Source organism: Suncus etruscus, chromosome 2 (genome assembly GCF_024139225.1).
Source record: "Suncus etruscus isolate mSunEtr1 chromosome 2, mSunEtr1.pri.cur, whole genome shotgun sequence".
Classification (NCBI taxonomy): domain Eukaryota; kingdom Metazoa; phylum Chordata; class Mammalia; order Eulipotyphla; family Soricidae; genus Suncus; species Suncus etruscus.
The window spans coordinates 25,878,467-25,903,340 of record NC_064849.1 but is presented as its reverse complement, the minus strand read 5'-3'; the positions used below and the strand labels follow the sequence as shown (position 1 = coordinate 25,903,340).

At 36.6% G+C, this 24,874-nt stretch overlaps 1 protein-coding gene across 1 annotated transcript in view; it reads right to left on the bottom strand.

The window, feature by feature from the left end:
- The window catches only part of DOCK10 (dedicator of cytokinesis 10), a 299,752-nt gene that overhangs the window by 66,554 nt on the left and 208,324 nt on the right, over window positions 1-24,874 (bottom strand). The window contains 11 exon segments of the mRNA XM_049768172.1: window positions 784-897; window positions 4,521-4,590; window positions 7,737-7,855; window positions 8,408-8,500; window positions 9,393-9,479; window positions 9,844-9,965; window positions 10,150-10,273; window positions 15,443-15,535; window positions 18,350-18,415; window positions 19,353-19,540; window positions 21,493-21,572. Coding sequence (XP_049624129.1) covers window positions 784-897; window positions 4,521-4,590; window positions 7,737-7,855; window positions 8,408-8,500; window positions 9,393-9,479; window positions 9,844-9,965; window positions 10,150-10,273; window positions 15,443-15,535; window positions 18,350-18,415; window positions 19,353-19,540; window positions 21,493-21,572 — 1,156 coding nt within the window.

Below are 24,874 nucleotides of genomic sequence, written 5' to 3'. Positions count from 1 at the left end.
AAGCAAAAAAAAAAAAGCTAATTTAAATAAAGAATAATTTGATGCTAGAGAATTTATGTTGTTGTTGATGAATTAATAGAGGCTTCTCTTCTAGTTCCTTAATCATGAATTATTTTTCTTCCCAGTCATGACAGAGATATGATTTAGTCATGGTGCACATTCAACAATGTATTAACATCTGGAATCATGACCTATTGAGAATAAATTTCTTAGCATCTCTTCTTTCTGTTCCTACAAAAAGTCACAGAGTTCTGCCTCTTCAGTTTGCCTCATAGACAAGAATCTTTCCCTCATAATGTTCTCTTGCTTTGTCTATAATCTCAAAATACATTATTTTATCTGTGTTTAAAATTTTATAATCTAGATAATACTTAAGAATCACTGATTACACTTCTAGACTAAAGAATCAAACTTGGGTCCATTGTACTAGCTAAAGCTATCTGTTCTCTGATATAGAGCTCTTTTGCTACATTTTTTTTGGAAGAGCATACCTGGTTGTATTGAGAATTGATTCCTGGTTCTGCCTCAGGGAACACTCTTGGCTGGTTTGGGGGACCAGGTATAAATCTGAAGCGGTCACATGCATGCAAGAGCCTTACCTTCTGTACTCTCTCTCTGGGCTCATTGCTACTTATTTGTATATGCTAGAGTTTCAGCATAATTTGCATGCTAGAAAGCATAGTAGAACTACATATCAAAATCAATGAATACTGATACCTTCCAGATTTGAGAGTGAGTCATATATAGTACTAACAATTACAGGAGAATCTTTAAAATCCTTACCTTTAAGACATGCTTGACTGTTGTTGACTCATTTGATTTTAATAGACCAATCAAATTTTTAGCCAGTTCCTCATGGATAGTCCTCTCTTTGCATGTTCTGGTCTTGAACACGAACTAAAGAAAACCCCAAAATCAAAAAATCAAAAAGTCCAACCCTTTAAACACCAAAGTTTTGAAAATGTAGTTCAACAAAATGTTCATAGATCTCAAAATTATCTATTCATGCCAGGTTCTGTTATGAAAATAATGATGGCCCTATGATGAGAGTAGCAAACTGCTGCTCCTATTTAGGTTGTTGGCACAGGCAGGGATTAGTTCATCTAAATTCTCCTTGAAACGCTTCTGGTTTGTAGGAACCATGAGAATGAGAGAGCAATTTGGCAGATTCAAGGAAATATGGAGGGTTTTGACCCACCTACTTAGGACTCACTCCCCTTCTTCCTTCCTGGAAACAGGTGGCATGGTAGCAATTCTTCATCCTGAAAGGGTAGAGCACCCACTCAAATAGCCAAGTGAGGAAATCGATACTTTCCAGAAGCCAGTAGGTAACTGTCCTCAAGCCCAGGATCTACCTTTTCATACTCAGACACTCCCAGGCATCGACTACTTCATTTTTCTTTTCTCAAAAATATTGATATTTTAAACTAGGCACCACTGAGTACTAAGTATCAGACATGGTCTGGAATTTATCTGAATTATTCCTCATGCATTTTAAGAATATTAGTATTGGTTTATGATATAACTTGACCTAGAACTTGGATTTATATCAAGGAAGAAAACACTCATTTTTAATGCTCATAATTCACTATAATCAAGAATGAAGGTAAAATTAGCTCAGTGCAGAGGCATATTCATATGTGGAGCAGTAAGCATTGCTTTGAATTTTGTAGTATGTTGTCACTAAGTTATCCCAATGGACATTACTTTTCCAAGATCATCCCAAACAAGAGACAACCCTAATAAAAGCATGAAACTAGCTGAGATCAATAGTATTACAGCTTCCTTCCCTCTTTATAGATTAGAATTCCTCTGAGGGCAACCCCATTAACTCTCTAATATCATGTATTGTTTAACTATAACAGCATTTCAACTAGCTCTGAAGTCTATTTTTAAAATTTTGGCTAAAAGATGTCAGCACCTTAAGTAGATGTAATACCTGGCCTTTTGTTTTGTTTTGTTTTGTTTTGTTTGCTCACAGATTTTTTTTTTTTTTGCCCAGTGACGCTCAGGGGTTACTCCTGGCTATGCACTCAGAAATCGCTCCTGGCTTGGGGGACCATAAGGGATGCCGGGAGATCGAACAGCGGTCTATCCTAGGCTAGCACGTGCAAGTCAGATGCCTTACGGCTTGTGTCACCTATCTGGCCCCAATACTTGGCCTTTTATTAAACTGACTCTAGACATTTTAAAAACAACCAACCAACCCAAAAAAAAAAAAACCCAAAACAAAACTACAATGTTTATGTGAATTTAGAATATTGTAGATGGTGTAAAATAGCAGCATGTGGCACCACTGAACTTGAAATCATACTTAATTTATTTCTGAATAAATGCAATTTTTTTCAATGTATATCTGATTTTTCAAGGATATCAAAGCATGTATTGGTACCATCTCATCAGTTTACATTATACTGCTTAGTGAGGCTTAAAAGATGTTTTGAGGTTAAGAATTTTCCCCACTAAGGGTAAAAAAATCAGAATTCTTGATCAAATTCAGGATGTATATCATGTATAGCAATACAAGTCCAGTCACAGAGATGTGGAGATGGCTGGTCATCTGGTTCAGCTCATCTCATACAGAAAAGTAAATTGAGGCTTAGAGAGGTTGCTTTCTCTAGTTTATTGTTTAATTTTAACTGGAATCTAGTTTTCAACTTGACCTGCTCTGTTTTGAATAAAGCTTCAGTTGGTCATTTTTATTTGGGATTTAAAAATACTATATAATACATATAGGAATAATTACTGGCTTGACATTTCACAAGGGTGTTTATGAACCACCAACATAAATCAAAAAATAAAATTGGGGCTCTCATCACTATAATTCTTACACACTAGTTAAAAAAGAAGACCACACTATATATATACAATCTCCAAACAGATCTGTAGGGACTTCAAGGACAGAGTCTGAGAGCAGATTTAAGTTTCTCAAAGGAAGTACCCTGGGTTGTCATAAAATAATCACAACAATACCAGTGGGGCTTTTAATGTATTTTTTCAATAATTCCACTGGAACAAGGTGAGTAATACTTGCTTTGAAATGGAGATGCCTTGTAATTTGCATCAGGGAATATTTTTTGTCTCAGCTCCATTAGAGACTAAACTGGAAAGTTGGGGTCAGCATTAAGAATGGGCCAATTCTGTTGGTTATTCTGATTAATGATACATTGGCCAATATTCTGGCCAATATCATTATCTTAAACACAGAGAAAACTAAAAAGGCCATTTGTAGTTAGGATGGAATTTCTGTACTTGAAATGTGGATATTGCTTCATAAAATAATACCATGGGAAAATTGATGGGAAGAATTTTGGCATATGGTTATTTAACTAATTTTTAATTTAATTCCCAAGCAGGGCATTGAGAACATGGGCTTCAAGGATGAGGTGCTGCTTTGCCAGTGGTATTGGGACACCGGCTATATTTGGTGGTACTTTGGAGATTATGAAATACTGAGGATCATCATTAGTACATCTTATCTCACTCTTCAGCCCTTTGAACAATTTCCAGGGCTTCTATATGAGCTATTTCAAAGAAGGTCACATACTCAGACTTAGTTATTTGGGAGTCATATAATTTCTTATAGATAGAAACTATAGATAAAAATCTGCAGTGAAAAAAACCTTGACTTATCATATTTCAAGGGTTCATTCCAGAATAAAATTTCATTCACAAGAGCATTTTTCTTTTTAAAATTTCTAGAATAAAAGCACCTCCCAATTTTTCTCTAATCACCTTTATCAACATCTTATATATATATGGATTGATGTCTATCCATATATATTAATAGAATACATTAATGTAGTTGAAAAGTCCATGCCTTAAAAAGGATTTAGCTTATAGAAAAGAGTAGCCCTTCTGTACAATATAAAGTATTTTAATGATATATGGAGGGGTTCATTCAATTAGGAAGATAGTATGGAGGCAAGGACCTATAATGAGGAAACAGCATTCCAAGTTCACTGGCACTAATTCACAGGCCAACTAGAAATGAGAATAGATAATGTCCGAGTGAAGACGACACAGGACACAGATGAAGCAGTACACATAATGGAATGGGCTGGTGCTTCATGCTAGAGGAGAAAGGACTTAACATACCAGAGGCAGGTACAAATACACAGTAACTGGGAAAATGAAATAATGCCTGAGAAAACAATAAGGAGAACTAAGAAAACATTGCAGAAGAAACAGTGCATAACAACACAACTATTGGAAATAAATCTTGCGTTTGTTTATAGAGGTATTTCATATAATTGTAAAGGACAGCATTTTCATCGTCTCCTATTTATTTGCTCTCCACATGAAGAATCATTTGTACTGTACATATTATTTATTTAACCAAGCATAAATCCAGCCCATCAATGCAGAAATGAATTCTAAGTAGCTAAAGGGGATGCTTGATATTGCCATGCTGGCACCGCCCACAGAGAGTGGAGACTCCCGATTTTTCACACACAGGAAGTGACACAAGCCACAGAAAGCAAAGGGATGTGACACATTCTCCTGTGATAATTTCATACCTTAATGTAAGACTGGACGGAGTGTTCCAGCTGTTCCTCATGGCACTTGGCCACAATGTCTGTCAAAACCCTGAAAAAAAAAAAAGCTCATCAGTGCCCTTTCTGAAACAAGGAGGGAAATACCACTTGGCTTGTCATCAGAGTGCTTGGTAAACCTACTAATTGCTGAATGAATGGGGGAATGTTTTCAAACTTTCCTCTCTTCTGTGCCTTTTGACATTTCAACCTTAAAAGCTTTAATTTTGTTAAAGGACTATACCCAGTGGTACTCAGGGGTTACTTTTGGTTCTGCACTCAGAAAACACATCTGGCAGGCTTGGGGGACCATATGGAATGACGAGGATTGGTTCCGGGTCATCCACGTGCAAGGCAAACGCTCCACCCACTATGCTATTGCTCTGGCTCCAACCATAAAGTCTTTAAACACAAAGATGGAAACAAGGACTTAGGCCTCAGTATCACATTAGAAATTCTTTTTTTTTGCATTAGAAATTCTTTTAGGCTCAAGTTGAATATGTTTTAGCAATCTGTTCATTTTCTTATAGTGCCTGTTTGAAAGAAATTATTTTTAGTACCTGATGTAAATTTTAGATCTCTAACTTTGAATTTCTTTTTTCCTTCCTTCCTTCCTTCCTTCCTTCCTTCCTTCCTTCCTTCCTTCCTTCCTTCCTTCCTTCCTTCCTTCCTTCCTTCCTTCCTTCCTTCCTTCCTTCCTTCCTTCTTCCCTCCCTACCTCCCTCCCTCCCTTCCTCCCTCCCTCCCTTCCTCCCTCCCTCTGTCTTCCCTCCCTCCCTCCCCCTCCCTCCCTTTATTCCTTCCTTCCTTCCCTTTATTCCTTCCTACCCTCCTTTCCTCTTTCCCTCCTTCCCTCCCTCCCTTCTTTCATTCATACATTCTTCATCCTTTATTCTTTCCCTTCCTTCCCTGGGATCAAGTCCTGGTCTTTCACATGCAAAGTAGCTTTACCTGCTTTTCTATTTTTCTGTCCCTCTAATTATTTTATATATTTCATTTTTAAAAGGCATACCTTTCACTATAGATCTGCTTTATGAAAAAGTGATCAGGTTAAGATTAAGTTTCTTCCCACCCCTCCCTCCTTTAACTGGGATAGGGTATCTAGGAGCACTTGTGCAGAGAGCAGTTTTCCACATTAACACTTTTAATTGCTTCTAGATGTTAGTGCTTAGGAAAACCTGAGTCTCAACAGCTTGATCAGCTTAAACATTTAGAAATACACAAGCCCAGACACACAGACATGCATTATCATGCTGCAAAGAAGCTTGAGTAGAGACTAAGTAACAATTCTGAAAGAAGCTAATAATACGACCAGAAAGGTACAAAATGCATTGCAATGCCTATTGTTTTTTGGAAAGATTAGACCAATGTATTTATGAAGAATAATTCCTAGAAATTTATGATTAGTAACTATTTTAAAAAGTCTCACTATAAGAAGGAAACTGTGATGATGAAAATCTTTAGACAAGTTAGTAACGTTTGTAACAGTGTCAGAGGGAAAAGCCAAATAAAAGTGAGAACAATTAAAGAAAAAAGGAATATATAAAGACATAAAATGGTGTGAATGTTCCATAAAAGCTTAAAATTAAATATGCAATGGTAACGTAACTATTATATAAATCAGAAATTGAGCTACTGGGCATTGATCCTATATAGGTGAAAATTTACACACACAAAATCTACCCAAATTAGAAATAACGCTGGTCATTCAGTAACTATACTTTAATTACTCTTTTGGGGGGCATATTTCACTACTCAGAGATCAAAATGAAAGAACTAATGGCAGATTAAACAACCTAAATGAATCCAGAGAATTGTGCATTTAAAGCCAGTTCTGACATACTAAATAGAGTTCAATTTTAAATATATTTACTAAGTATGCATGATATATATTCAAAATGCTTTAAGTGATATGTGTAAGAGGTGGAGAACAGATTAGCAGGTGTCAGGGACTAAGAGGTTGGAATGAGAGAAGTGGGATGGAGGAGATGTGGCAATTTGATGGCAATACTTGGATGAAAATACTTTGTATCCTACTTCTGTTCATGTCAGTGCCTAGATCTTAATTGTAATATTGACTATATGTTTGCAAGAAGTTGCCTTTAGACTGAACTGAGTAAAGGGAAACTGGGAGATCTATTACAGCTTTGTTTTTTGTTTGTTTGTTTTGAGGCCACACCTTGCATTGCTCTGGGAGTACTCCTAGCTCTCTTCTCAGGGGACCATGTGGTGTTATAGTTAAATCTTGGTCTCCTACATGCAAAGCACGTACTTAGCATTGTTGGGCCATTTCTCTGGACCTCTACTAGTTCTTATAATTACTTTTGAATCTATTCTGAAATAGATTTTTTTCTGAAAAGAAAAAATAGATTTTTTTCTGAAAAGAAAAAAAATTACAACAAAGGATGGACTAGAGCAATGGTCCTCAAACTACGGCACGCGGGCCACATATTGTATTTATTCCCATTTTGTTTCTTCACTTCTGAATAAGATATATGCAGTGTGCATAGAAATTTGTTCATAATTTTTGTTTTTACTATAATCTGGCCCTCCAGCAGTCTGAAGGACAGTGAACTGGCCCCTGTTTAAAAAGTTTGAGGACCCCTGGACTAGAGAGACAGTTTAGCAAGACTGAGCACATGCTTTGCAAGTGAGTTTGATCCCAAGCACTGCATGGTCACCCCAAGCACTGCTGGGAGAAATATCTGATCAGGAATAACTCCCAATGTTCTGTGCTTCAACTCCAGGTGTATTTCAAAATAAAATTAAAATTATAAAAATTAAAAAAAAATAAAAATATAAACAAACAAAAACAAACCCTAAATCTCAAACAGACAAAAAAAACATCCCAAGAAAATAAAACAAATCTGAAAAAAGAGGTCTGTATCTTTTTTTGTTTTTGTTTTTGCTTTTGTTTTTGGGCAGTAATCCCTAGTGGCACTGAGGGATTACTTCTAGCTCTGCACTCAGAAATCACGTCTGGCAGGCACTTTTGAGTCAGCCACGTGCAAGGTAAATGCCCTACCCACTATGCTATTGCTCCAGCCCTATGTATCTTTTTAATAATGATGATGATGATGATGATGACGATGATAAAATGGCCAGAAGATGAGAATTAAAGAGCAAGAAATGTTTGAGGAGTGTGTTCAAACAGAAACCAAACATGTACAATCGCATCTCTTTGGAATTCTTTATGGCTACCTGGTCACAGTAGTGCTTATTTCATCTTCTTCATTCTGTACGAGGACCTTGAAGAGCTGATTCAAGATTATAGGTAGAAAGCTCATGATTGCTTGAATCTTTTCCACATTCAATAAATTCTGCAGGAAAAAATGGGGCACTGATTAAATTCAAAAAGCTTTCTGAATCTGACCCTTAATATTCTAGCTCATCTGTTTCTGGATTTATTCTTCACAACTTTCAGCATAGGAATCAGATGTGGGTACAAGGTTGCAGTGACATGCTGTTTACTTGTCTACAAAACGATGGGTTCTTATTTGCACCAACTTTATTTTGGAGAAGTTGATCTTTTTTGTTTTTGTTTTGTTTGTGGGCAGGGTGGAGGAAGGGAATTCTTGGCAGTGCTTGGGTTTCATGCAAGCTACATTTGAGGTAATGGAGACATGTGCTGCTGGAGACTAAGCCCAGGATCTCACCATGCAAGTTCTGGGCTTTAATATTTAGCCATATTCCTGGTCCTATCTTTGCTAGTCTTTGTTAAGAAAAAGACAGACACAGTTTAGGAAGTGTGAAATAAAATTCTTTGCTCTTAAAAGCGGCAGGTACTGAAGAAACCTTTCATTAATAGTGAGTTCTTAACTTACTGTATTTCAGCCCTGGAATCCATGGAAACTCTTTGCATGCCAAATTACCTTACAAGATCGGATGAAATTTGAGGTAGGTGATTGAGACATATCTTTCTCTCTTTTTTGGCACTGCCGGAAAAAGGCATTCACATGTGGATCCTAAAAGAGCAAAAATGGCATTTATTTCTGATGATACTCAATTTGGGAGACAATGATGATGATGGAGGTGAGTATTTCTCCAGGATGGAGGCCTCCCTGTGCATGTCAGGAGGCAGGATGATGAAGATTCACTGAAGGCTCTGCCCCCTTGGCTACAAAGTCCCTTTCTGTCATCATTAATTCTGTGGACTAAATTTCTTCATGAGGCCACAGGCTAAGTACTGAAAAATTACTTCCTTTGATTTGATTTCTTCTCTTCTTTCTATGCACTCATTAATTCTTGTGAACTTACCTTCATTGGGCCATAAGATAAGGATAGAAATTACTTTCTTTAATTTCCTCCTCCTCCTCCCCCTCCCCCCTCCTCCTTCCCCCCACCAATGTCCCAAATCTCCCTCCATCCCACCCCACCCCCATCTGTACTCTAGACAGGCTTTCCAGATCCCTCATTCATTTACATGATTATGGTAGTTCTCTGTGTAGTTATTTCTATAACTGCACTCACCACTCTTTGTGCTGAGCTTCATGAAGTGAGCTGGAAGTTCCAGCCCTCCTCTCATTGTCTCTGAGGATTGTTGCAAAAATGACTTTTATTTTTCTTAAAACCCATAGATGAGTGAGACTATTCTGCGTCTCTCTCTCTCTCCCTCTGACTTATTTCACTCAGCATGATAGATTCCATTTACATCCATGTATAGGAAAATTTCATGACTTCCTTTTCTTTTGTAAAGAATATCCTACCTCTCCTTGGAGAGCATGACATTGTGCTGCAAATATTCTCTCAAATCATCTACCCTCCATATACCTTGTGAAATAGGGAATTTTAATATCATATTCATGTGTGATCCTATAGGTTAGAGAAAAATATCCTGTTTCCAAGAAATATGCTTACCTGAGTATTCACTGTTGATACAACAAATGTTGATACTTTGAAAAGTGGTTTTCCACTGTCAACCCATTTAATGTCACCTCCAGCATGCTAGAAAAAATGTTTGTTATGTCACGTTAGCAATTTGAGAGAAAGGAATTGTTAATTCACTCATGTTAAGTTGTCCTCCTGATCCAGTCATCTATTATTATATAGATAGGAGAATAAAAGAAACAAGTATATATGAAAATTATTGGTAAATTATACCAATATTATATCAACATATAGATTTAAACAAATAAGTTCTACTGGTCACAAACTAAAGAAGATCTTGGAAATTTTGTAGGTATTTTGAATATATAATCATTGTAGTTGAATGTATGTAAATTGGGGGGGTCATCTAAAATAGTCCCAAGAAAATAAATTCTTATCATTTATCACACATTTTTTACTTAAATTATAAAGCACTAAATACCTTCCCAGTCGCAGTATCTTGAAGGCTTAAATAGTTTGGGGGCAGGCTGGTTGCTATTGGGATACTGTACTCTTGAGAGGCTATTCGATCATGTTTCATCAGAGGAAGCCAAGCATACCCAACTGTGCAAAGAAAACAAAGAGAAAACTTCTGAGTGTAAACCTCCATGGTGAGGAGTAAAAATAAAGTGATTTTTTTATTTATGAATACAAAACTTCACTAAAAATCCAATACATCAGAGCTTTGAAAGTATTCTCCAATTCAGGTCCAATAGCTGACATGTAAAATCCTGACTGCAATCAGTACCTGATGTTTCTAGAGCCTCCTTCTTTTTGGCATTAGCTTTTGCATTAATGTCACAGGTGACATGATAAAAAGAGAACAAAATATGGTGTTTCTCATGGATTTGTGTTGGCAGCTCGATTTTCACCTGCAGTAAATGAGAAAAGAGTTGAACCGTGATTAATATAGTTTGTCTAGTGTAAGGGCAAAACAAAATATAGATAGCTCAACCTTTAAAAGTAATTTCACTGAAGACTAGTCCATGTTTAATAGTTTTAGATAAACTGATTTAACTCAGTAAATGTTTATTCTATTAACAGTAATATGTTAAACTGTTGGTATTTTTACTTCTAAACAATGGTGGATGATAATAATTTAGAATGTCTATTGTTTCTCATAATTTGTTACTAAAGTATGAACCACACATACACACATAGACAAAACCACAGGATATAATAAAAAACACTGAGAACATTCTACTGAAGACTATAAACTGAGAGCTTTCATCACCCAAAGTGTGTTCACAGATCAGATGCACAAGTGTCACTTGAAGCTGACATAAACAGATTCTGGGACATTCTAGCCCTGGACACCTGGAAAAAGAACCTGCATTTTAAAAATATTTTTTGGGGGGATACATTTTACACATTGTTGAGAAACATGATAGTAGTCATAGTAATTTATATAACAAACATGAAATATCCATGTTCAAAATAAAAGAGTATATGGAATGTATTATTGGAGCAACGAATTAATTCTTTTGTGAAGAGGTCATGCAGTTGCAATGTAAAAATGGTCTGAATAAATATAAAACATAAATTCATTATATTATGAATATACTGAATTGAGGAGCAGACAATTCCATGTTTCTGGAAAGAAGTGCTTTGAAATCTTCACATTTTATATTGCTGTTCAGTTTCTAAATGAACTCAACTCTTACCACTCTTACCTCCTATGGCCTTGTAAAGTAGGATTAACCAACCAGAAAATAAACGTAGAAACAAGGCAAGAGATAATGCTGGCTTTGGATAAGAACAGAGAGTTTATTCTTATCTGCAAAAGAAACTTCCAGAGCAAGAATTCTGGTCTTTTGATAACACTTTTTACTAGAAACCTTTAGAACTTGGACAGTTCAGTAGCATTTGACTTATTGTCAGTCACTAGATTGTTTTCAGAGTTGTCAAACCAAACATACCTGCAAAATATCTATTAGCTTATTTACATTTTGTGCATATAATATATTTTTACACTATTTAAGAAAATATTATTTAAAGCAGTTTCCAATGTGCTTCTCATGGAATACAAGTGTTGTCAAGGCAAGACATTTGTCAGAAATGTAAATTATCGGGCCTATTTCAGACATATGGCAACTAAGCATCTTGGGTGGGGCCCAGTTATGCATTTTTAACCAGCATATTCATGGATTCTTATAAATGTTAAATTCTGAGAGCTTCTCAATGGAATAAATGTTTTGCAATTTTATATATTCTTTAAAACCAGTAAGCTAACATGGCAACAAAATAATACAGATTTTAAAAATACACAATAAATAACATTTTTTGGTATAAAGAACATCTTGGCTAATACAGAGTATTTGGGAGTTCAATCAATACTTAAGAATTCTAGATAACTCTGTCTATACAAGAAGTGTCTGTACAAATATTCTTTCCTAGAAAGTACTAAAAATGTTTGTTTACATTAAATAGTGGCTTGAAAGAATTTTTACTCCTTTTTTTGGGACAATGAATGCAATGCTTTCTTTTATTTTTATTTTTTTTTATAAAGGAAGTAAAACCATAGTTTAAATCTGCATCAATGGTTTTATTCCTTAGCCCATTCTACTATTTTCTCCTATAGGAAAGCTTTTTATAAAAGTTCCAGAAAATACAGGAAAATAAGAGAGATTAATTGTTAGAGCCAAGATCACTTTTTTTTTTGTAAAAATCAATTTATGTGTATAGAGAATGTACCTCCAAAACAAGAGGTCCACAAATATAATAAACACTTAGAAGTATGCTAATAACCTTTTCATGTTTTTACCCTTTGTCCTACTATATGGGCAAGAACATTTAGGAGCATTCAATTAATAAGGAGAAAGAGGTTCATCAGTTTTGCTAATTTTGGGTGTCGCAGCAGTGCTCAGGAGTTCCTGTTAGGTCTGCATTCAGGAATCTTTCCTGGCAGTGCTTAGGAATGCCTAAGATTGAACCTGGGTTGGCTCTGTGCAAGGCAAGGTCTTTAACAATTCTATCTCTTGGCTCCAAGCTTTGTCATTTCTTTAGTTTGAAAATGATGAATGTTAGATGCCATGGCAGAATAATAACTCCCCAAATATGTCTTCTAAGAATTTGTTCTATGCTACTTTATAAGTAAAAGTAACTCAGTTGAAAACATTGAGATGGGGCGAGTTTAGTGTATTATCTATGTAGGCCCAATATTACCCACAAAGACCCTTTTCAGAGGAAGATAGGAGATTCTGAGGAAAATAGAGATCAGTGTGACACAATTATTGATGGGGGTCACAGAAATAAAGTGTGGATGACTTTAGACAATAGAAAAGGAACAGCAATGATTTTCCCTAGGCCCTCTCAAAGAAATACAGGCCTAATGATGGTTTGGTTTACAGCCCTGGAAAATCCTTTGCAAATTTCTAATCTTCAGAACTAGGAGGAGACAATGAACCTATATTGTGGAAGCCACTAGACTGGGGCCATTTATCACAGGAGCAGTAGGAACTCATGTGAAAGATGATATTTTTAATTCCAGATATACCAGCAGGTGCATTATGAAGCACTAAGCACCTTTGCTTCATAGTGAGAAGCTAAAGTTAATTACTGAAGCATGTTCATTTGAAGCTCTTTATAATCCATAATAAAATATATAACAATCTGCTATTTTATATATATATTTTATTTAAACATCTTGATTACATACATGATTGTGTTTGGGTTTCAATCATGTAAAGAACACCACCCATCACAAGTGCAACATTCAACAATCTATTATTGAGTTGACTTATTTTATTTATTTGGGGCAGAGTGAGGTTGGTTGCCCAAGTGGTATTCAGAAACCCTGGAAGTTTCCTCCTGTAAATTTTTGTTCAATAAAGTCTGCGGTTCCATGCAAGAGCTCAAAAATATGCCACTATTTGAGTTAGCCATGTGTAAGGCAGTCACTTAAGTCTTGAAGCACATCCCTTGCCCCAGGCAAGCAGCTCAATTCCCCTGAGCTGTCTCTCCTGTGGCTGCTGGGAGTCAATGATTTGTAACTTTTGTTTTAGTAAAATGATGACATAGGCTCTGAAACCACTTGGCATGGCTTCAATTCTAACCAATGCTGGAACCTTGGCAAAAATCACTTTTCCAAGAGTCACTTCCACCATTCATAACATAAGAAAGTGGAATGGTTCATAAGGCATCAACTTGACTGTGCCTTAGGATGCTCAGTTTTCTGGTGAGATGCTTTATTTGGATGTGTCTGTGAGGGTGTTTTCAGAGATTAGTATTTGAATGGATGGACTGAGTAAGACACATGATACACCCACAGTGTGAATCTTTCAATCTAGAAGACAACAAGAAAGTGGAAACTGAATTTTCTCTCTGCTTTACTGATTCAGCTGCAACATCTATCTGCCCTGAATGCTCCTAGTCTCTGACCCTCACATCCAGTTTCTAATTCACAGTATGTTTTTTCCTGGATCTCCAATTTTCAAAGGATATATGCTACTCCATCTCCATAGTGACACACACATCAATACTGTATAATAAATCTCTCTAGCTAGTAATAGAACTCTCTCTCCATCTGTCTGTCTGTCTGTCTGTCTGTCTGTCTATCTATCTATCTATCTATCTATCTATCTATCTATCTATCTATCTATCTATCTATCTATCTATCTATCTATAGTTAAAAAGACCTCTCTATCTCTCTATTTATATTTCTACTCTTTTTTTAAATATAATTTTTATTTTGATCATAGTGGTTTACATATTGTTGACAATAATATTATAAGTACATATTTACATAAAATCAGGGGGGTTCCCATCACCGATTTGTCCTCCCTATACCTCCGTGTTCGTCCTACCTCCCATATCCTCCTCCCTCACCCCCCGGGGCTGCGAGAATATGTGGTCCCCTCTGTACCTAGCTTACTACTTAGTAGTCTTGGTCTTGGTGCCTCCCTTATTTCCCCCTCTAACTAGGAGGAAGGACTACATTGTTCAAGTTATGTGGTTTTATTTGAAGAAGAGAAAAGTAATAAACTGGGGTAAAAGTCTAATACACCGAAAATGGGTGGAATCCTTCTAGAGGCTTTCATCGTCGGTTTGAGAGATGAAGGAGAAAAAGAAGGTGAAACACCCCAACAGTACAAAAAGAAGTGTCAAATATCCAGTGAGCACTCCAGTGATAACGATAGGCACCACAAAAAAAAAAAAAAAAGCCATGGTCATATTTCTACTCCTTTATTGGCTCTGTTTCTCTGGAGAATACTGATTATCTAAGAAAACAATCAGAGCTTCTGGGGTTGGGGGTGTTGCTTAAGTGAGATGACATGGAAAGCATAGCATGTTGTTTTGAAAAGAAAATCTTGAGAGAGGCCTCAGATTACACATAGGTTAAGGCACATGCTCTGTATGAATCTGCCCTTCATTCAATCCCTTGCACCACTGGCCACCAATCTCATCAGGTGCAATTTAGATGTTCCCCGAGTATAATACTGAGCACCCAGGCCCTAATTATACAGCATCCTGGGGCCTTTGCATTGAACTGCAGGTCTAAGTAGCCAATAATCACAGGGAGGGGACTTATTTCCTGAGAAATGTTTGGGAAGTCCCCTTTCCTTCCAAATATTAACACCTCAAGGACTGGTCTTGCTCAAGTCATATTCAGGAATATGGATAGTTCAAGCTCATTTAAGTTCATGCAGGTGAAATTAAAGGCTAGCCTCATAGATCACACTTTAGTCTTCTGATCTTTGCATCCTGACATAAAATACTGTTATTGATTGGTAAAAATGTCTGACATGTTATTCACTACACTGACCCATGAAAGCAATGGAAAAAAATGAGACAAACTAACAAAGGACTTAATAAAGGCACCATGTATTAAAAGACGAAGTAGCTAAATTTGCTCCACACTACTGGATCACTGTCAGTGTTGCTAAATAAATCTAAATGTATTTCTAGATTACAAGAACAGGTGCTAAGTTTTGTGCTTAGTTCACATGTTGTCTAGAGAGAAAGTGATTCTCTCATCTAGTATCTGATCCACTCACCCATCTTTCTAGGGCCTCCTCGAGGACAGTGAAGGGGATTCTTACCTCATCATAAAAATCTGGGTTCTGGGAATGGTGTAGGACTGCAGTGTAGGCAGCTGAGGTGAACAGGGGTCCCCCAGGTTTTCCGTAAATACACTGGAAAAGTTAAGAGTTAAATAATCACAAGTGTCTGAAATCAATCCCGAGCACACACAGGCTACAACATCTCAATTTCTCACTCTCATATAAAGCAGACTTTGTGATAATTTGCCCCACTCTGCTGAAACATAATCAACCTTGAATGTTCTTGAGCAGTTCTTTGTATTTATCATCAAATAGGGTGATGAAGAAAATCTAAAGGCTTTAATTCACTGGGTAGATATGACATCCATGCTAATTATCTACCTAACTTTTAACTTTTGATTGGTGAGAGCTAATGTGTTCATTCTGATATTTTGCAGGATTCTCTTTCGAAGGATTGAACCCAAGAATTGAATTCAATTCAGGATTGAATCCAAGAATCCGGCTTTAACTTAAGAGTTTAGAGCATTTAGTCACAAGGCTTGGTTGGATCCAGCTGCTTTCCACCCTACCCTGCATGCTGGAATCCCACCCTGAATGCTGAGCTGGAAGGCAAGGCTAGCTCCTGCTACTTCTGCATTGTAATACAATTATAGCTTAACTCTAATTAAGCCAGGAGATGTGGTAAGAAAGAACTTTCTCAATAATGTAGTTTAAAAACTCTCAAGCCCAAGGCTGGAGGTTCCTCTTCTCAAGTCTTTCAGTTTTAAAAATACAGAAACTCTCACACGTGCAACAGTTTCATATCTTCCCACTAGCTCTAAGAACCCTGGGGTGGTGGGAATGGTGATGAGGTGGGGTTTGCATTCTGGCTTTGCCTTTGCTTGTCAATTATACTTTATTTATTTACTTATTTCTTTATTTTGGTTTTTGGGGCACACCCAGTGGTGCTCAGGGGTTACTCCTGGCTATCTGCTCAAATAGCTCCTGGCAGGCACGGGGGACTATATGGGATGCAGGGATTCGAACCAACCACCTTAGGTCCTGGATCGGCACCACTGTGCTATTACTTTTTTGTTTGCTCTTATCCTTCTTCTCTTCCTCCTCCTCCTCCTCCTCTTCTTCTTCTTCTTCTTCTTCTTCTTCTTCTTCTTCTTCTTCTTCTTCTTCTTCTTCTTCTTCCTTCTTCTTCTTCTTCTTCTTCTTCTTCTTCTTCTTCTTCTTCTTCTTCTTCTTCTTCTTCTTCTTCTTCTTCTTCTTCTTCTTCTTCTTCTTCTTCTTCTTCTTCCTCCTCCTCCTCCTCCTCCTCCTCCTCCTCCTCCTTCTTCTTCTTCTTTTCTTCTTCTTTTCTTCTTCTTCTTGTTTGCTCTTATCTTCTTCCTCTTCCTCCTCCTCCTTCTTTTCTTCTTCCTTCTTCCTCTTCCTCCTCCTTCTTTTTCTTCTTTTTTTGTGTTTGTTTGTTTTTGGGCCACACCCGGTGACTCTCAGAGGTTATTCCTGGCTGTGCACTCAGAAATCACTCCTGGCTTGGGAACCATATGGGACACCGGGAGAATCAAACTGTGGTCCGTCCTAGGTCAGCCACGTGCAAACCAAAGCCACCACACTGTGCCACCACACCACTACTGGCTCCTATTTGTCCTTGGACCTACGATTGCTAAAAACAACTCAAGACTTAAAGCATTCTCTCTCTACTTGATTTGATCCATTTGATCACTGCAACTGATGGTCAGTCTTCTGAACAATGGAACAAATGTTATAACTGCTACCCGACAAGATGCTTGAAGAAATGATCTCATAAAATTTTAAGGGTAAGATGGCAAAATTTTTTTACCCTCATTTTTCAGATTTGGAAATTTGAAAATTGAAAGTTGGGAAAACATGGCTATACGCCTATTAAAAATAATTTTTCTCTTTAGTTCTTAGGCTGCTTTGCTTTGCTGGAAGTCCCTAAAATAAAAGAAATGTGCTGGAAAGATAATAAATCCAATTAGGTGCTTATCTTGCACATAGTTAACCTAGGTTCAATCCCTAATATCCCATATGGGTCCCCAAATTTTTCAGGAGTGATTGCTAAGTGCAGCCAAGAATAAACCTTGAGCACAGTCAGGTGTGGCATCCAAAAAAAAACCCAAACAATAAAAAATATGTTAAATATTAATTCTGAAAATACCTAGTTGTAGTTTCATAGGTTAAAACAGTACATTTTTTTTTTTTACAAACCTGTAGTTTCTATGCAGTATTGTTTAGGTGGTACTTGAGGGCCATCAGTGCTACATATGGCACATCTAGGGCAGGGTGGGTGGGGGAGTTGTCACCAGGGATCAAACTTGAGGTTTGATCAGGCAGAGCATTTGTTTCACACCTTTGAGCTATCTTCCCTGAACTGCAAAGTTCATTCATATAAATCTATTTAAACCATATGATCAGGATCCACATGAAGAGCTCTGCAGGCTGGAGCACATATTTTATATCCAGGAGACCCTGGTTGTGGCCCCAAAAACCACATACACGAATAATATTGTGTCAGCGAGTGTGGTTAAAATCCAAGTTCTTAAACAGTTGGTCCAATGTTCTGCTATAAATATGAGCTCCCATCACTTATGCAAATTTACTGCAAGAACCACCAGGCCTGTATGTAGCAACTCAGTCCTTCTGAAAGGACTTTGCCTAGATCAGCTGGGATGGAGCATTCTGCATGGAGAATGGGCCCAATTTTGACAAGGCCCAAGCCCTTCTAGAAAAATCTTCATTTATTTAACTATATAATTTGTTCCTTCTCATTTACACAGAGCTAAACAGAGCTACCTACAGTTATTTCTAATAGCTTTAGTTAGAGATGATGACAGATCAAGAAATCTAAATGAAATGTCTGAAATTGATCTCCTTCAGCCATACTCAAACCGGACCTTGCTCTGCATTCTATGTCAGTAATAGGATTTTGCTCACCTTTAGGGGCTTGGCACCTTCTTCATCAGAATTTTTGAATTCAATGCATACAGTTATATTTCGTGCCTGAAATTAAAGTGAAGGAAATGGAAATTACAATTACCTATTAAATAACAGAAGAGTGAATTCCAAATGCCTAAAATAAGTAGGGTTTCATAAACCTGAAAAATGTAGACTACCCAACATCATTTTCATGTGATGTTTTTCATAATATCCATAATAATTAAAATAGCAGAACATGGAGAGATTCTATAACAGATATAAAAATGCTCAGGCATGTGTGTATTTCATAATACTTAAGGGTTTTTCCCTCACCCTTTATTTTTTTATTTTTTAACTTTATTCATTGATTGATCAGTCATTGATTAATTGGTTTCTGGGCCACACCCAGCAAAGATCAGGGGTCCTCCTGGCTCTGCACTCAGAAATGGCCACTGGCAGGCTGGGGGACCACAGGAGATACTGGGAATCAAACTGAGTCCCTCTCAGATCGGCTGCAAGCAAGGCAAATGCTCTCCCGCCACACTCTCTCCGGCCCCATACCCCCACTCTTTAAAACTCAGACTAATTTCAGAAAGGATTGTCAATAGATAGACAATAGATTGTCAATAGATAGACAACTGATTGTCAATAGATAGACAACTGAATAATTATGCGTAAAGTTTTGTTTGTTTGGGGCGTCAGTATTTGCCAGTATTCTGAATTTATGCCTGGCTCTGCACTCAGGGATCATTCCAGGCAAACTCAGGAGATCATATGAAGTTTAAGATCAAACCTGGGTTGGTTGCATTCAAGACAAATGCCCTACCTGCTGTACTATTGTTCTGGATTCAAAGAATATCCTTAAGGATATTTATGGTGAAACTTATCACTTCACTTCTGAAGCAGTTTTTCCAAATGGATTTCTTTGAGACCTAATCATTTGACTTGAACTTGAAGTCATTTTAAAAAGGTTTAACTGGTGTAGAGCAAGAGGCTAATGTCTCAGAAGCACATATCATACCTTGTTGAAACATTTCTGACTGTCATACTTGAGATGTTTCGGATAAATGTAAATTTGATTTTTGTATACTCTATAGGGACGGCAAAACTTGGTTGAGTCATAAATAAATTCTTCCACCTCCACTGTGGGTTCTGGTTGAGCAGTCACATTGAATGGCTTGACAGGGATAAAGGATGATGTCACACAGTCTGATAAAAACAGAAAATAAGTTTGTTACTTAATATGCTCCTTTAGAACTGCACAGAGTTCCAACTTAGTTTTAAATGAGCCATACAAAATAAAATCTAGTTGATGTCAACTTGTGCTAGCTTGTAATCTTCATAAGCAGTGGGCAGAATAAATAACCTAGGTCCATATATTTAATATGAAAATATCAAAAAAGAAGTCTGGAATAACTAGAAAATGTGAATGGAGTAATAACTGCATTCTTTGTGCATTCAACTGTATATTAAAGTACAATCCAGTCAATGATTCGTAGAGCATACTAAATTTTATGAGATAAAGATTTACTCCTGAACTTTACCTTAACATTCGAAAAAATACAAATAATAAATGATGAACTCAACTTCATCTAAGGTCTCTATTACTGATAGTACCAAATGGATTGATAGCAACATCCCTCCATGGACTGATTGCATAGCGTAGGCCTGAAGTCTCTGCATGGATATGTTATTTTTTTTCAATTTTTAAAACCTTTAAAATCTATCTTATAAAAATTGCTGGGCAGGGGAGGGAAGAAAAGGCCATTGAGAATTTAAAAATAAGAACATCCATCACAAAAATTGTAGAGGTAGAGGCTGTGGTAAGGAAAGATAGCAGAATTTTTTTTTTTGGTTTTTGGGCCACACCCGGCAGTGCTCAGGGGTCACTCCGGCTGTCTGCTCAGAAGTAGCTCCTGGCAGGCACGGGGGACCATATGGGACACCGGGATTCGAACCAACCACCTTTGGTCCTGGATCGGCTGCTTGCAAGGCAAACGCTGCTGTGCTATCTCTCCGGGCCCAAGATAGCAGAATTTTATCTGCCTTTACTCTATCTCAAATCTTCCTAAATTCAAGAAAATAACAATAGCTATCTAATTCTGTTTGGAAATCAGATTACAGGTTTAAAAAAATCAATTATATTTTATCTTATGTCCAGATATCTCTAATGACCTAGCATTCTTTTAAAAGAGCATACTGTAGCTTTTTTTCTTGGTTGTTTTTACTGTTGCATCAGTAATAAAAGCTACATCCCTCATGTCAGGCTGAGGAAATGGCTTAATTTTTCCTCTGCTTTTTCATGTCAATCAATACAAAAGTGATTAGGAGCCAGGGCTTAAGTTAGAAAGCTCATTGTATTTCCTATTAAAATAAAAAGCATAAGAATATGTAACTTAATAGTGCTGCTGGCAATTCGAATATCCTGGGGTAATGATCCTCAGCCAGCACAGAGTTCACTTTAAAGTAGCTTCTTTTATTCTTTGCAGCACAAGAAATTCACCAGAAAGCATAATCAGAAAAAATAAAAAAATAAAATTAAAAAAAAAAGATTTCCTTGAGGAAATAAGTCATGAAACATTCATGAATAATAAAAGTCTTCTAAAACTCACTTTCACCGACAGAAATAAGACCTTGGACTATGTTCTGAAAAAGACATTCTCCTGGGTGATATCAGAGTTAAAAATACAGTACACCCAGGCATAAGTTTCAGCTTGGTATTCAGAGTAGGATCCTGGCACTACCATGATGCAGATTTAGCCCCATGGTGCATCTTGAATCTGGAAAACCACAAAGACTATGGAGTCTTCCATTATGACTTATTAATTTATCAATTGACCTGAACCTTCATTTGTTCATTTACAGCTCTTCAGATTTTGAAGATTCTATGACAGAATTTAGTTCCTTTCAGAGCACATGGAATAAAGAAGACAAGCATTTGGCTTTACTGAATATACAGTTCCTCCTTTATAATACAGTCTGCCTAATGGATAGATATAGTTCTAGATTTCTACAGGATAATCAATTTTATTAATTCCAAACCTGGAAGTCAATCTCAAGGCAAATTTTGTAACCAAAAAAATGAATTAAAAAATAAAGTAGCCAACCGAGTTACAAATTTTAAAAATATCCCCAAGCAAACTATTAAATCAATGTCATACTTGGATGATCCATAGGTATGGTGTCAACAGCAATGTCCAGGTTTCCAGGGATGATCTGTACCTTGCTTACTCTGTCAGCCCTGTGAAAATAAGCCAGCACAGAAACACACACACACACACAAACATTGCCATTTATAGTTATCAAAAATTACAATGGAGAAGTTTGATAAGAACAAACAGTAGAAAACTAAAAATTCTGTTAAACTATTTCATCTACCTAGCTTTACTTTTTTGAAAACTAAAGTTTACATGTATTAAAAATAAAATTTAAGTCTGGGAAGAGTCAAGTCATAGATCAAGTCAAGGAACTTTTCAAATTTATTTGAATCCCGCTTAGACAACATATTTATAGAAATGAATAAATATGATATTCATAAATATGTGTTTTGCTATCAAAAAACAACTGCATAAAACTGATTTATGTGATTCACTTTCAGGATGTGTTTTAGAGAATGTTAAGAGCCAGGATGGACATGGCTACAATTGCTTAGTGTTCACTATTGCTTTTCCTCTCATAAACCATCACAGAGAAAAAGCTGTTCTGCTCACTGACTTTGTTCTTTAGGTCTCTTACATCACTATTATTTAAAAATATTTTAATTATGAGATACAGAGTTAAAAGTTTTTGATAAATGAATTTCAGACATACAGTGTGCAATACCCATCCATTCACCAGTGCTCATGACCTGCTTCCAATTTCCTCAGTTTTTCTCCCCTCACTCCTGACTGCAGTGATGGCAGGCATTTTTCTTCTCTCTTTTTTCTCTCTATTTCTCTCGGATCTCTCTGAACCTCCTTAATCCGTTTTAGATGCGGTCTCATGTCATTATTATAGCTCTTTTTCCATCTAGCCTTTCACTTACATTCACTCCATCTCTTGTGTCCTGCCAATTCTTTTCATTTCTCCCTATGTAAACTTTTCTGTGTTTTTTTTTCACAACAAGGAGAAAAGGGTTGATAATACCTTTATGCTTTATTCTTAGGAAATCTACTTTAAAAGGTGAAACAGTGAAATAATCAGTCAGCTCTTCCCAGGTCCTGAGAGTTGATTGTTACATTTCACATATTTTTACTACAAATTTCTAGACACTGCCAGTATTTTTGTTTGGTTGTTTTTGGTTGGGGGCCATATCCAGCAGTGCTCAGGGAATACTGACTTCACTTAGGGGTTACTACTGACAGTGCCCAGAGGATCATAATATGGTGCTGAAAATCCAAAGCCAGGCAGATATGATCAAGAACCCTGACTATTGTACAATTTTTTCAGTTCCCCAAACACAATCATTATTAAAAATCATATTATATAATTCCCTTTCATAAACTTTATTAACTGATAAAATTGTACTCAATGGTCAAGACTTACTATTTTTTCACATGGTTATGATGATCGGTGCTCTCCAGGTAATATAAATAGTATGAGGACTTCTCAGTTCCATGGTTGGTGTTGGTGAAGTCCCAATGACAGCTTGAAATTAATACATTGGTAAGGGAACTTCTACCACAGAAATTGGCCATCAGGGCAAACTAGTTCTTGTTTATTCCAAAGTTTGTTGGTAAACATGTATTGGCCAACAACTAAGGATAAATGTCATAGGCATCCACAAAAGCAAAGTCTCACCAGAATGGCATAGTGTATCCTCAGTATCGTAGTAGAAAGTGACAACCTGTTTTGCTTCAGTGACAATTTGTTTAATTTAGCATTAGCTTAGAGTATTATGTAATTTCAGGAATATAGCTTTATACCTCCAGATGGGCATCAGCCTCACTGTACCAATCTGGTGCAAAATTTCTTTGTGCTAAGCTATAACATGTATCTTGTAGCAGTTTTCTGTTTATGTTTGACCACCCTAAAGTCTTTTGCATTTTTCCTTCTGCTCGGTTTTTCATGGTTCAATACATAGTAAGAATAAGAATAAAAATAGTAAAAGTAAAGAAGAAAAATCGGGTCAGAGAGATAGTATAGCATGTAGAGTGATTTGCCTTGCACATGGCTGACCTGAATTCAATCCCTGGCTTATTATATGGTTCTCCAAGCCTACTAGGAGTAATTCCTGAGCACAGAGCCAGGAGTAAGTGCCACTGGGTATGCCCCCCTCAAAAAAAAGAGGTTTTCTTAAATAGCTTTAGTAGGTCCAATGAAGATCACATGACACACAGTCTTTGAATAAGAAGCTTGATGAAGTAAGGATTGAGGGTGCTTCCCCTGTAAGGATCACAATGAAATAACATTGGCTCAGAGGCACCTCTGAGAGTTTACGGCTCATTTTCCTTTGCACTATTATTATTATTATTATTATTATTATTATTAAAATTGATGTTTTTGTAATTTACAATACTATTGGCCATTTAATATGGGTTTTAAGGATTATGTTTTTTTCTAGAATGAAAGGACATTAAGAAAACATTTTTATGAAAATAGAAAAAATCCTTATTGAAGATGCAGTAAGTATTAAACATATTGGCTCATAGTAAAATATTATTTTGTTTTAAAGAATAAAAACAAATTTACTGGAGTCTGTTGACAATTAGATGGGCAAAGCAAAGAGAACACTTGGGATAAGTGTAGAAGCATAAAAATTTGTAGTGCAGGTTATGAAGAGTTTAATTAAATCATAAGACAGTTGATCATCACCAGATGTTGAATAATGATTTTTTGGTATTCTTTTGGGTCACAACTGGCAGGTTTTTAAGGGCTTCCCAGCTTAGTAGTTTGGGGTCACTCTTGTAGATTTTCAGGAGTCTGAAAAGCATGTGCTCCAGCCCGCTGTGCAATCTCTCCAGTACCAGTTATTCAGTTTTAACTATTTTGGCTTTGTAAATTTTCTTCCGTAAGCACTATTTTCTACCATCTTTTCCCAAATAATATGAATGAGAGAGATACCACCAATTATTGTTTCTACAGCAATAATTTGCTTTGCAAAGTTTTAAGCCTTGGTTCAAAAATTCCACCTCTTTATTTGAATGTAGGTTCTGTGATTTCTTGATTATTATATGGAAGAAAAGGCACTATGGCAGATTATTTCATGACACATAGCTCTTTGTAAGTGATGCTTTACCCTATGCTGATGCCAGACTGATACCAGGTTGATGCCTCATGCGTAAGAAACAGCCTCCTTGCTCAGCCTAATTTAGAGTGTGGATTGAGCAGTTAAATAATTCAAAATTCTGTTTTAGGGGGCTCTAGGAGATGGAATTAACTGACAGAGTTGAATTTTCTACTATCCTTCCATACAATTCTGACCAAGTTACCTTCTGGCATTTTGTGGATACAATCATAAAATCATGCTTAAAACATTTGCTTTCTGGGGAGTTTGGACATTTAAGAGAGTCAGGTGATCAACTATTATTTATGTAGAGTAACAAATCCTTAGAATGTAACTTA